Genomic DNA, 12,203 nt, shown 5'->3' with positions numbered 1-12,203 from the left:
GTCACTTAAGTGCAAGACAGCCATCTCAACCACCATGAACATATCATGCACATGTGCGATATTTCTATTTTTTTATTTCCTACCTGATAGAGGGGATAAAGCTGTTCAATAACACTGCTGTGCCTACAAAATCTCTTCCATCTAAGCATGTGTAAGTATTTACTCTGGATCAGATGGGTAATTCTGTCTGTAAAAAACTTTAATGAAGCCAAAAATAAACAAAGTGTCACACTTGAGCAAATGGTAACAGTTTAACATTGTGGTGAACTAAAGCAGTACTGAGAACAACATAAGCAAGGGAGAGGGAGAAATAGTCCCTTAGTATCCCTGTTCTGCCACTAATCCTCACACTGAGAGGTAACTTTCTCTATAAGTAGTTCTAGTAAAGAAAATGGTGCTACTCATTAGTAAGCAGGGGTGCAAGTAGGGTGGGGGCTGCACTCTGCTCCTTAAAGGAGCAGTACGCAGCTAGGGAGGACATTCATTCTTTATATGGCTTTAACAGCACAATACATATGCTAACAAACTTTTAAAAAGGTTTTATTTAAGTTTGTTAGCATATGTATTGTGCTGTTACATTGGTCAGGAGTCCTCAAGAAGGGAGGAGTGGGCGGGATGAATGGTGTTTAAACAGTGTTTTTTAATCGGTTTCTCTCCATTGGTCTGAATTATCCATGACATCCATACTGCATCACATCAAGCCCAAATCATTAGAGGAATGCTTCTGCTTGCACTGACCAGAGGATGTTTGGATTCTGATGTCAGCCCAGTTCTGCAGCCTGATGGGAATCAGGTATTGTCCCCAGTGTACCTAGAATTCTTCTTTGCAGCCAAACTAGTCTAACGTGCATTTTGTTAACTGGAACTGGAGCAGCAAAACAAAGAAAACAAATGCCTCATTTTCCAGCTCTGTGGGTGAGAGAACTGTAAGAGAAGATTATAATGCCGGACACTGACAGCCTTAAACCAGCCAGCTGCCTCAGGAATCTGCCAAGAACTTTGCTGAAAATATGTTCCTCATCTTAGCAACGGAGCTAAGTCTTATCAAACATGATTTGCCCACCTTTATTCGAATGAAGCTCCTTCTGATCTGACAGCTCAGGCATTATCGGTTTCATCCAGGACAATTTACAAACTTGGAACCTAAACCTGTAAACCCTTAATCATTTGATCAATCCCATTGAAGACAATGGGACTATTTACATGACTATGGACCACTTTTGTGGGCCGGTAAGATTTTCAGGAGTCTAGTACCACAAAGGAAGTTGAATCCCTCATCGAAATGCAATGTTTGGGTACAATACAATAAAGCAGTTTAGGATACAGTTCTACTTAAGCAGCAGCAAAGAATCCTGTGGCACCTTATAGACTAACAGACGTTTTGCAGCATGAGCTTTCGTGGGTGAATACCCACTTCTTCGGATGCATTCTCTGCTTGCATCCGAAGAAGTGGGTATTCACCCATGAAAGCTCATGCTGCAAAACGTCTGTTAGTCTATAAGGTGCCACAGGATTCTTTGCTGCTTCTACAGAACCAGACTAACACGGCTACCCCTCTGATAGTTCTACTTAAAATTTGTCTTTTAAATAAGTCATACATACGCTGAAATGGCTCCTCACCCAACTCCCATATTCCATATAAACAGACTGAATACTTGGCATATTTGACGGGAAAGTGAGTAGTTAAGCCTGCTGATCTTTGTATATATAAAGTGATGTGTTAGAGGGGACGGGGAGAGCATAGGGGCCCTGGGCTGAGGAGGAATCACATGGAGGGTCACGTGTCTCCCCTTGTGTCCCTCCATGAGTGCAGTATCGGCAAGAAATGATTTCTACTTGCACCACTGTTAGTAAGGTACTAATCAGCATGAGGAAGGCAGCAGAATCCACCCCACTTTAAACTTAAAAAAAAGCTTAAGAACAAAGGCTACAGAAACAGATGGGGGCACACAGTAGTACAGGAATACTGTTCCAGCCCATCCCAGCTGGCTTTGATCCCTTTTTAGATACCATACCAAGTAGTACAAGAGGTTCCTTATTATGCAAGGAAATGCTTTAAGCACATCCATTTTCAAGATAGCCCTCAGAACAGAGTTTTGTTTAATCCTTGCTTTAAGTCATAACTCAGTCACCATCATGCTAGGACATATGTGTTGAAACACTGTCTGAGTCTTTGAGTAGAAAATAGAAAAAAGTTACCTGGTGCAATAACAGAGGTAAGCTTTCTGCTGTATACTCTCTTCTCAAACAGCTCTCTAGCTCCCTCTGCATGACATCAGCCTGAACAACAAGAGATTTTGCCTCTGCTACCTACAAGCACAGGTAATTAGACATCAGGCAAACTTTGTGGGCAAATACAGATACTCAGGAAAAATGCTATGCCACATTCATGTTTTGTAATAGGCAAAACCACTCCTCCCCCCGCCCCACACAAAAGTCTCAGCAGAAGGCTAATTTTTCACAATCTGGGATACAAAATGATTGATTTTAAATAAAGAAAACCGATTACTATGGGCTTGATCCGGTAGCCTTTGAAGCCAGTGGGAATGATCACATGAGCAACGGCTACAGGATTGGGCTCAAAATTATCAGTATCACAAGAACAGCTGTTGTAGAGAAAATAAAGGGTTGTGTTGTTTCACTACTATACAATTATATTAGTACTCTTCCCACCCTACCCCCATGTGCCTTATTGTCAAAAATGGAGACAACAGTTAGTTTTGCTCATCTGAAAAAAAAAATCTTTACCTGAAGTTATATTCTAAATAGTAATTGAGAATTATTTCAAGGTGACTTTTTTCATGCTAGTATATTCTTCAGTTACCTGTAAAACTTTCTTCAGTGTCACCTCCCTTTCTTTTCTGAAATACGAAGTGTCCTTTGGTATCGGAACAGAACTATAGAAAGATTATCCAAAAGAATATTACAGACAGATAGAAAACAATGTCGGTTAATTAATATATTCCTTTGTCATAATTTGACAGGCCCAGTACAATTCAAGTGGTATAAATCAATGGTAAATATTATCCATAGTAAATATCCCTTTTTAAGGCAGAAAAGTTTAAAAAATGATAGAGAGAGAGAGACAGAGACAGACAGACACAGACAGTGTGTACACCTGGGCAGGGCTTGCAAGCCCTACTCAATTAAAATCCTCACTGAAATAAATAAATAAAGGCTTTGCCTGAGTGAGGTCTACAAGACAGGACCCCATATTTATTGACACCGAAGACCAAGGCTGTAAAAAGGATAAGCCAAATCTCTCTCTCTCACACACACCCCCACACACACACGCTATGTAGATATATTTAAAAAAAATTGTACATACTAACAAACTATTGTCAATATTAAATATTTTTACTACTACATAAAAATTAACGTGTATGTTTTAAATACCAACCAAATGGTATGAGCTGCAGAATCACGTCCAAAAGCAATGTACAGGAAACCATATTAGAACACTTAAAGACACCCCTCTTCAATGAAAGAAGTGATAGAGGATTAATTAAGGCTGCAGGGAGATTTTAAATTTTGTTTTGCGATTTAAAACATAGAACAGCACTGAATTTCCCAAAATAATTTAGAATTTTATATTAGCTTTCCCGTACTACACAGTGAGTCAGTAGCGGAGTCAGGATTGAAAGAAAGAGTTAAGGTTCCTGGTTTCCAGATCTGTGTCCAAGCCTCTAGATCGCTAAGCATGAAGGATTTCTAACAAGAGGAAACAAAAGTGCATGAAACAGACACTTATAAAATACATAATTGACATGATCAGCCCTCTTTTCCTCATCCAGCAAGAGGTTTTCTTTACCTGTAAGCTCTATCTGGTGTTCCCTGCAGTACTCCATTGTCTTCTATTTCTGTCTTGAGCTCTGCCAGTTGAGCAGCTAGTTCTTTTTCCAACTGCTGGACTCTCTCAGTCGAAGAGATCTTGTAAAATTCATCCATATTGTAAACCTCAGTGCTTTAAGTCTACAACCAAAGTATAGTATAGGACAAGCCTAGAGACAGTGTTTTTCCCCTCAAGAGCACAGTACATTGTCTACATGCACAGAGATTTTCTTATAGTTCCAAAGAAAGAGGATTTTTTTTGAGAGAGAGAGAGAGATTGATTGCAGGTAGTATGTGCTGCATATGAGATAACCATCAGGACATATATTATCATGAACACTGTGAATTTTCTTCTCACGTGGGAAACACCAGATCCACTAGAATTTCTAAAGAAATCCCATAATCTATATTCTATTCCTGACTCTGGAATTACATGCTTTGCATTCTTGCATTTTGGGATTTATTGAGCAAGGTTCATGGAGTTTAATCACATCATTGCTGGGTGACCTTGGGCAAGTCACTTCCCCCTCTCTGGGCCTCAGTTTCCTCATCTGTAAAATGGAGAGTTACTGATACTGGCCTCTTTTGTAAAATGCTTTGAAAGGAAAAGCTCTTTACAAGAGCTAGGTATTATCATCATCATCGAGGGCTGAGATGAGGCTTGGGGTTTTTGCTAAACAATCAAAATTGATAATGCAAAGTCACTTGGTGTGACCCCGTCCCTTCAAAATCAATCTCTGCTCTCCAGCTGTACTATAAGGGTTCAGCCAAAAAAAACTCTTCAACTCTGATAACAAGTACACAAATTAGTAAAAAGTAACAATAACCAGCATCTCATTCACACTGTATAATATTATTATGGAACCAATTTTAACTTCCTGAAAACAGATCATGCATTTGTTACATTGCTACTGAACAGCAGCAACCAAAAGTCCACCTTCTATAAGGGGATATAGAGTGTGGAATTAAACAACAACCTGGACTTGAAGTATTATTTGTATTGTGATAGGGCCCTGGCCTGTAGGTGCTATTATGCTAGTCATGGTACAAATATATAACAAAAAGAAGGTCTCTGCCCAAAAGAGCTAACAACCTAAGGCCCCAATCCTGCAAACGTTTACTCACATGAAGTCTATGATACTATTCACTGGAGTAAAGTTAAGTACATGCACAAGTGTTTTCAGAACTGGGGCCCAAATTTAAGACAAGATACAACAAACTGATGTGACAAAACAAACAAGGAACACAAGGGAACAAGTAAGACAGTTATGAATAGTACCTAACCACTATCAAGTGTTTTTGATGCATCACACCATGGAACAGTTTTAAGGGACAGATCCAAAGTCCACCGAAGTCACTGAGAAGACTCCCACTGATTTCATTGGGCTTCGGCCCTACAGGAGGACAATGTGTCTCTTTGTGGATTTCCCAGATGTGGGTGAACTGAAGAAAATAGAACTTTAAATACAAAATAAGAGCACATGCTCCCATATTCTAGTTTCTTATTTGGCTGCCATAAAGTTATCACAATTCTGTATGATACTTTTATGTTGGGAAGCAAATGTCTCTCAGTAAATCTTCCAGTCCACACAAACATCTGTAGTTAGTTATATTAGTAAGTATCCAAGTCTTGATGAGATCCTGCCTTGATATTTTTCTAAAAGTGTTTTGCCAGTTCCTATTCCCAGAACACAGTGGATTTATTGAAATGTCTAATGGCCAACCCCTAGTTATGCTGGAAAGATTGTAACATACGTTTTCAAACTGAATTCCTTTTATACAGAAACAAAATCTTTCCAGCAGGTTTAAGTAATAGAGTATTACTGTTTAACATGTGCTAGCATATTTGATTAACACCAGAAGTGTGAACAGTTGTTGGATACAATTTACTTTTCTAGATATCCAGTTATATTGTTTGACCTGTATCCTTTGTCCTACTTTGCATATGTCCAATTGTAAACTATGACCCTAGATTAGAGCACTAATCAATTCTCTTGTCATTGATAATCTTGCGCAAGACTAATTTGTATAACCCAGTATAAGGGGGTAAGGCTGATTGCTCTTCTTTGGGATGGGTCATTGTAACACTTGTCTGCTGACTCTGTAATAATATTCAAAATGTGAATGAACATAAAAAGTTAAAATAGTTTCAAATGCAAAGGACATTGAATGTTTTCTTTCTTCTATGTATGATTCAAAAGGACCCGTAAGAGATTCCAGACCAAGCCCTCACTAAGCCAAACTTACTGCTTGAGTAAAAATCTGTTTGAAAGCTCTCCTACATATTAGTCATTTACAGAATTCAAGACTGGGATTCTCAAAGGAGCCTAGGGATTTAGGCATCTAAATCCCATTGAAATTGAACTCCAAACTCTTATAATAGGCCCTGATCCTGAGAACACTTAGGCATGTGATTAATTTTACTACTATGAGTAGTTCCACTGATATCAATGGAACCACTCACGCTAGTAAATTTAAGCACATGGCTATGTTTGCAGGAACAGGGCCTTGGGCTCCTTTAAAAATCCCATCATAAGTAGTTTAACAGCTGCTTCCAATTGTAAATTTTCTAAATAAAAAAATAACTTGGCTGGTCTCCCCACTCTAGGCAATGCTGAGATACTATTCCAAAACAAACTCTTGCAGTTACTGCTATAAGAATGCATTTTTCATTTCTAGAATTTTTCCTCTAGCTAAGGAAACTTTGAGGTTTACATTTTATTATCTGTAGAAATAATTTAATCTATACTTTACCTCTTTTTTAATGCATGTTACAGTACATCAGTTCTGTTTTACTCTGAGAAAGGAAACATGTTGAAAAATTTAAACAGTTCCTGAGAACAAATAATAGTAAGACACTCATGTTAAAAAATGGGTTGAGCTGTTTGGTGCTGAAGTATAAAACATGCATAAACGTTTTTGATTATATAAATTTTTTAAAACTGCTTTATGATCAACTCACCTCTTTTCTCCAAAATCTCATCTAGACTCAAAACTGAATGCTTTTGACCTAAAATTAAGTAAAAGATCTCAAGTAACTACCTATCTGTCATGAACCATTTGTACTTGGTTTCCTTTTCCATTTCCTCCCAATCCACAGACAGGCAATCTGAGGGGTGTGTAGTAACCTATTTATGTAGAGTACATATTTTATTACACATTTACTATGGCCATTCAAACGTTGTCCCTTCCTCCATTCTGTAAACAGAACCACAGCACTAAAATCTCCACTGCCAGCTTCAGAGCCATACAATACCTGTCTAACTCCCCCGAGGTTGTTGTCAGCCGCTGCTACTAATCAACCCTTGCAGTGAGGGAAGCGTTCCGATCCTATCACTGCAGTAGTACCACACAACAGTCTGTCTCCCAGCTTTCTAAAGTTAACAACAGAATCGAAATCAGGGCGCAGAGGAAGCAGCTGATACACTCGCCACTTTCCCAGCGCGTGGACAGGCCCAGTTGTAACCATAGCAACCCTAGTACACTGAACGGTCTAAGGGGCGGGGAAGCCCAGGGAAAGGAGCTGCGATTGCCTTTGATCGTCTCTGGCTCTGATCGTGCAGGGACTCCTTTCTTCATCCAAGTCCCATCTGTACTAGGAAAATAATTAAAATGCCCTTTTAAACACTAATGTAGTCAGGATTTGATATCCTTAAAAATAAAACCATGTTAGCTGATCATGATCAATCCTGTGGGTCAATTTGAGGCTACCCCTACCAGTAAACATGTCTTTAAAAGGTGTGTATGCTAGTTTTTAAAATTATGTTGGGGAACACAATCTAAAACACAACCTATTTGTCTAGTCCAGACATGCTCCAAAAGAAAAATCTTAGATCCAGCTTTTGGCACAATTTAGAGGGAAACAGACCTGAAATAATCATTAAACTTGCTGGTCTCCCACAGTAACCAAAGCTGTAAAACAATTCACTAAGTTTATAAGACTCCCAGTTAGACAACTTTTTAAAAAATGAATAAATTGTAGTAAATCTGTAGATAGACAATACCGCACATAAACCACAAAATATATGCAGTCTTCCTTCATCACTGAGATGTCACTGAGCACAACCCATTAGTCCAAAAGTGCTTATTAACTTTATTCCACAACAGTGCAGTGCTGTCATCTTCTGATTAAAGACCCACTTCTGACAACACCAACTGAAAATGCCTGGAAACAGAGCTTGGCTCTACTTTTTGCAAGGCCCTATCTGCAAAAAGATTTGTGGGGACCACCCTGCTCTCTTCACACCAGAGATCAGTAGCAGAACTTCACTGACCTGCCACAACATTGTTTTATTTCTGGTGTATGTACACTTTTAAAAATACCCTTAATTAACATGAGTTGCAGAACCCCACTAGAATTTTGACCTGTAATTGCACAAACCCTTCCCCTTGCTACACTCCAGATAGCATCAATGCTCATAGCCAGCAGGTTGGGTGTCGACAGTAATTCCCAGGAAAAAAATTGTGCATTCTACCCATCCGGGAGTAGAAAAGGAAGCCATCTTTACAGCAGCTTCTACTCCTTTCCTACCATGAAGCTGCTGAAGCTTCCAGCAGGTGTGGCTAATATGCCTTTGTGTAAAAGTGAAAAGCAATTGCTCCTAGTTATCTCATGGTGGTGGGTTGTTTGTTTGGTGATTGTGGTGTTGTTAGCCTGTTCTTAATAGCAGGTTTATTTATGCTGTTACAAAGGCACTATTTCCTTGGAAGCTTCTCAAGTTGAGAATTAAGGGTCTACCTTAACCAGTTCCTTCCTTCAGCTACTTCTGTTTTTGTGGCACCTTAGAGACTAACACATTTATTTGGGCATAAGCTTTCATGGGCTAAAACCCTTGTAACACTAAACCACTGATTTATCCTCTTCAAAATGATAGGATACAGCTATATTTTCTTAGTATTACCATCTCTCCCTATGTACTCCTTGGAGGGAAAACAGTGGTGCAGAGACAGATAGCACTAAATCAGGGATTTATTGCATCAAGATTATTATAATATCAAGTCTGAATAATTAGCTTGTTCATTCTGCCATATTTACTTGAGAGGAAAGAAGTAGTAACCTTAGAGTACACAAGGGGACCTAGGCATTGCAGCACACAGCATTACTGTGCCTAACTTTTAGGTACCTAGAAAAGTCACAGGAACAACCCTGTGATCCACCATGTTGAATTAGGCACCCAAGTCTCTCTATATAGAGAATGGGGAGAGATAGGCATCTAAAAATGCAATTGACCAAGCCAAGCAACTAGGGAGGCAGTCACTTAAGCCAGCCAACGGGAGATGCTGACCAAAGGAGTGTATCATAAGCCTCATCCTTCCCTCAGAGATAGATGCCTAAGACCAGGCAGTAGGGAGGCGCTCATCTCTGCTTGTGATCCATGAACGGAAAGGAGCTGCTTGGAGTCAGGCATCTTAGGCACTTCTTGCAGGAATGAATTAAAGCACCTGCCTCTCTCTATGATCTCTCCTGTTGAAGCTGTTCCACTAGTGGATAAATAATGAAAGATTAAGAAAGAATCATTAGAGTAGGGGGACCAGACCCAAGGTTTCCCACTTCTTAGGTAGGTGACCTAACAACTGTGCCACATCAGCATGCTCACCTGTTCTAGCCCAATAACTGGTCCTATGCACACAAAGTATAAAAGAATCACTGGGCCAGAGTGCAGACAGTCTGTGGCCCATCAGATAAAGCATCCACTTGCAGGGTGGGAGACCCCTGTTCAAATCCATCTAGAAAACAGGAAAAACACTGCATTCCACCAAGCAGTGAGGAGTTGCTTAAGTCAGCCGGGGAGGCAGCATTGCAACTTCCAACCCCCACAGACAGGTGCTCATGCCAATCTATAGCTCCACTGAAACACTAACAAGCGCCTCGCGTTGACAGCAGAAGACACAAAAGAATTTTCTGAGATGTACATTATCTAAGAAATGTGTTAGAAGGATATACTCCTGAGACACCCTGGATCTCTCAAAACCTACCTCTTCACTTGCCCATTACACTTCCCACTGGACAGCATGCACAAAGCTCAGCTGCCACCAGTTTTCTGTACAAACACAATATAAATACCCTGTATGGTGAGTTTAAAATTCCCCCTTCTATAATAATGGAGGGACATGTGATATCTCACACTCAGGGAGATGGGCAGAGTAGAAAAGGGGATGGGGAGAGGGGAAGCCAAGATGAGTTGTCACATACTAATGCCAGTGGTCTCGCAGGTACTGACGACTACTCCTAGGAAGCAGTCCCATGGAACTCTACCTGTTTTCCTTCCAGTTGGCTTGGTAAATCGATGTATTTGTGAACAACTGATTATGGCCTCCAGGAACTTGTCTAGGACCCTGGAGGCCGTAGACTTGCTGATGCCAGTAGTCTGTGCAGCAATCTGCTGAAAGGATCCTGATGCCTGTATCCCCAGGGTGGTGCTGACCCAGTGGCGACAGACAGTGGCTGACTCCTGTGTACAGTTGTGGCGAGGTTCTCATTAAGAGCATCACAAAAGGTGTTGGAGAGCATCTGGGCCCAGCACATACTATTGGATGCCGGTCCATTGAGGGATCCCCATGAAACTGTGGTGGGAATGGGACGTTCACCGGGATGGCTGCAGTGAATAGCCTCAGCCTAGGGCTCAAGCTTGGCCTTGGCCTGAGACTGGTGCTTGGGTTGGACTGCCTCTGCCCGTTCTTCCTCCTCTTGCTGCCATAACTGGTGCTGCAACATGAAAATACTGTTGTTTATCATGCTGGACCTTGCTCCCTGGCCTCCCACTTCCCTGCCTAGTAGCAGCTCAGCTGCCCCCCACATCTCCCTTCTTGCTCCATAGCCTTTTCCCAGCCCTTTCCCCCCCTTCCCTTGGTTATCTGTGGTTCCCCTTCCCTACCCTAAGTGGTCCCTAATTTGTGCCCCACTAGAGGACCCATTAGCTACCCTCTGATGTGTTAACCCAATACCCTGTCCACCTACACCTTGCACTACCTGACTGCTGTCTCACCAACACATCTTGCTTCTCTCTTTCCCTCCCCTCCCCCACTTCTGTCATGCTCAAAATCTTGCTCATGCTCACCTTCTGCCCCCTGGGCTGCATAGACTGGTAAAAGTCAGGCACTAGCTGGTCTCTGAGCACACTTACGGGATCAGGCCCAAAATGAGAGGTATTCCTCTGCCAACCTTCTCCTGATTCGCAAATCACAGTCAGGGTTAGGCAAGCAATAGGCACCCAGATGCCTAATGCAGGCCAGCAGTGTACATGCTCCAGGGGCTAAAATTTAGGTTCCTAGGAACTTTTACAATGGAAATGTAGGCACTGAGTGAGTTAAGGCACCTACCAACAGGCAGCAGCTGAGTGGGAGTTTTGTTAATCACAGTGGTGCTATGTATGGAAATTTAGGAAACTACGTTGCTTTGTAGATCACACCCTAAGTACTAAATATTAGAAGTAGAGTGTAGCTCTGTTGTACTAACAGCAGCAAGCAGCTGAAAGTCTGAACACACCACAGCTGTAGTGGAGTGGGTCATTTTTTACATATTTGAGTACAGGCATGGGGTTCTAGGCCCAGTATGCACAATGGCTTCAGCCATCTTTATACATGTTTCCACTACACTGGCTTATTACGTGATTTAGACAGGCTCTGTTGACAAAGAGTTCTAGGCTAGGCATCTACTTAGGTTTTTAAGGATTGGTCCCTTCCACATATCCAGCCAAAATGAGTTTAGCAATATTCACATTAAAAACATGGCTGTTAGAGCAGTATAAATGGTGCCTTATTAGCATTAAAGAGTCAGATGTGGGGGATTTTTTTTATTTTTTGCTTTGTTTAATAAAAAGAACCCATACCATATTTGACCCAATACGGGCCATTTAAGCCCTCTGATTGGCAAGTGTGTATAATATAAGCCATTACACTTTCAGAAAAAGTACTTCATAGAAAGACCACCACCTTGCTCTATCATTGCAAGTGACTTATTGACAAACTCCTTCTGCAAAACAAGCAATCTTCAACATCAGTCCTTTGAATGCAGGACTAAAGTTTATGTCCTAGATAATTTTACATTAAAAAAAATTAGCAAGTGCACATTCACAGACATTGCACTTGTCTGCATTAATTGTAAGAACCCAAATATTCAGTCCTCACAAAAGGAAGACTCCCACGGACTCCACTGGGAATTTTGGCCCTGTTAGGACTACAGAAGCAGGCTTCAACTATCTCCTTTCAGCACGGAGGAAATGTGATAGTCCTGAGTTTTGTCCTACATTAAGTTTTCCCTTTCTCCTCTAATGAAATAAATTAAATTTCAAAGTGTGTGCATGCATGTCGATGAGGAGGAAAGTGGGTAAAAGAAACAGATTGCATTTCTTATATATTTCAAAGATAGTTTT

The 12,203-nt window shown here is 40.9% G+C and overlaps 1 protein-coding gene across 1 annotated transcript in view; it reads right to left on the bottom strand.

Moving 5' to 3' along the window:
• LOC123366263 overlaps window positions 1-7,109 on the bottom strand; it is a 130,237-nt gene extending 123,128 nt beyond the window's left edge. Inside the window, exons 1-7 of the mRNA XM_045009538.1 lie at window positions 7,088-7,109; window positions 6,794-6,841; window positions 6,586-6,628; window positions 3,812-3,972; window positions 2,825-2,897; window positions 2,200-2,310; window positions 84-197 (exon numbers count right to left, since the gene is read on the bottom strand). Coding sequence (XP_044865473.1) covers window positions 84-197; window positions 2,200-2,310; window positions 2,825-2,897; window positions 3,812-3,948 — 435 coding nt within the window. The 5' untranslated portion in view covers window positions 3,949-3,972; window positions 6,586-6,628; window positions 6,794-6,841; window positions 7,088-7,109. The remainder of the gene's footprint in view (window positions 1-83; window positions 198-2,199; window positions 2,311-2,824; window positions 2,898-3,811; window positions 3,973-6,585; window positions 6,629-6,793; window positions 6,842-7,087) is intronic.
• Between the last annotated feature and the right edge of the window lie 5,094 nt (window positions 7,110-12,203).

Source organism: Mauremys mutica, chromosome 3 (genome assembly GCF_020497125.1).
Source record: "Mauremys mutica isolate MM-2020 ecotype Southern chromosome 3, ASM2049712v1, whole genome shotgun sequence".
Lineage (NCBI taxonomy): Eukaryota > Metazoa > Chordata > Testudines > Geoemydidae > Mauremys > Mauremys mutica.
The sequence above is the reverse complement of the archived record's forward strand: the minus strand, read 5'-3'. Positions and strand labels throughout refer to the sequence as shown.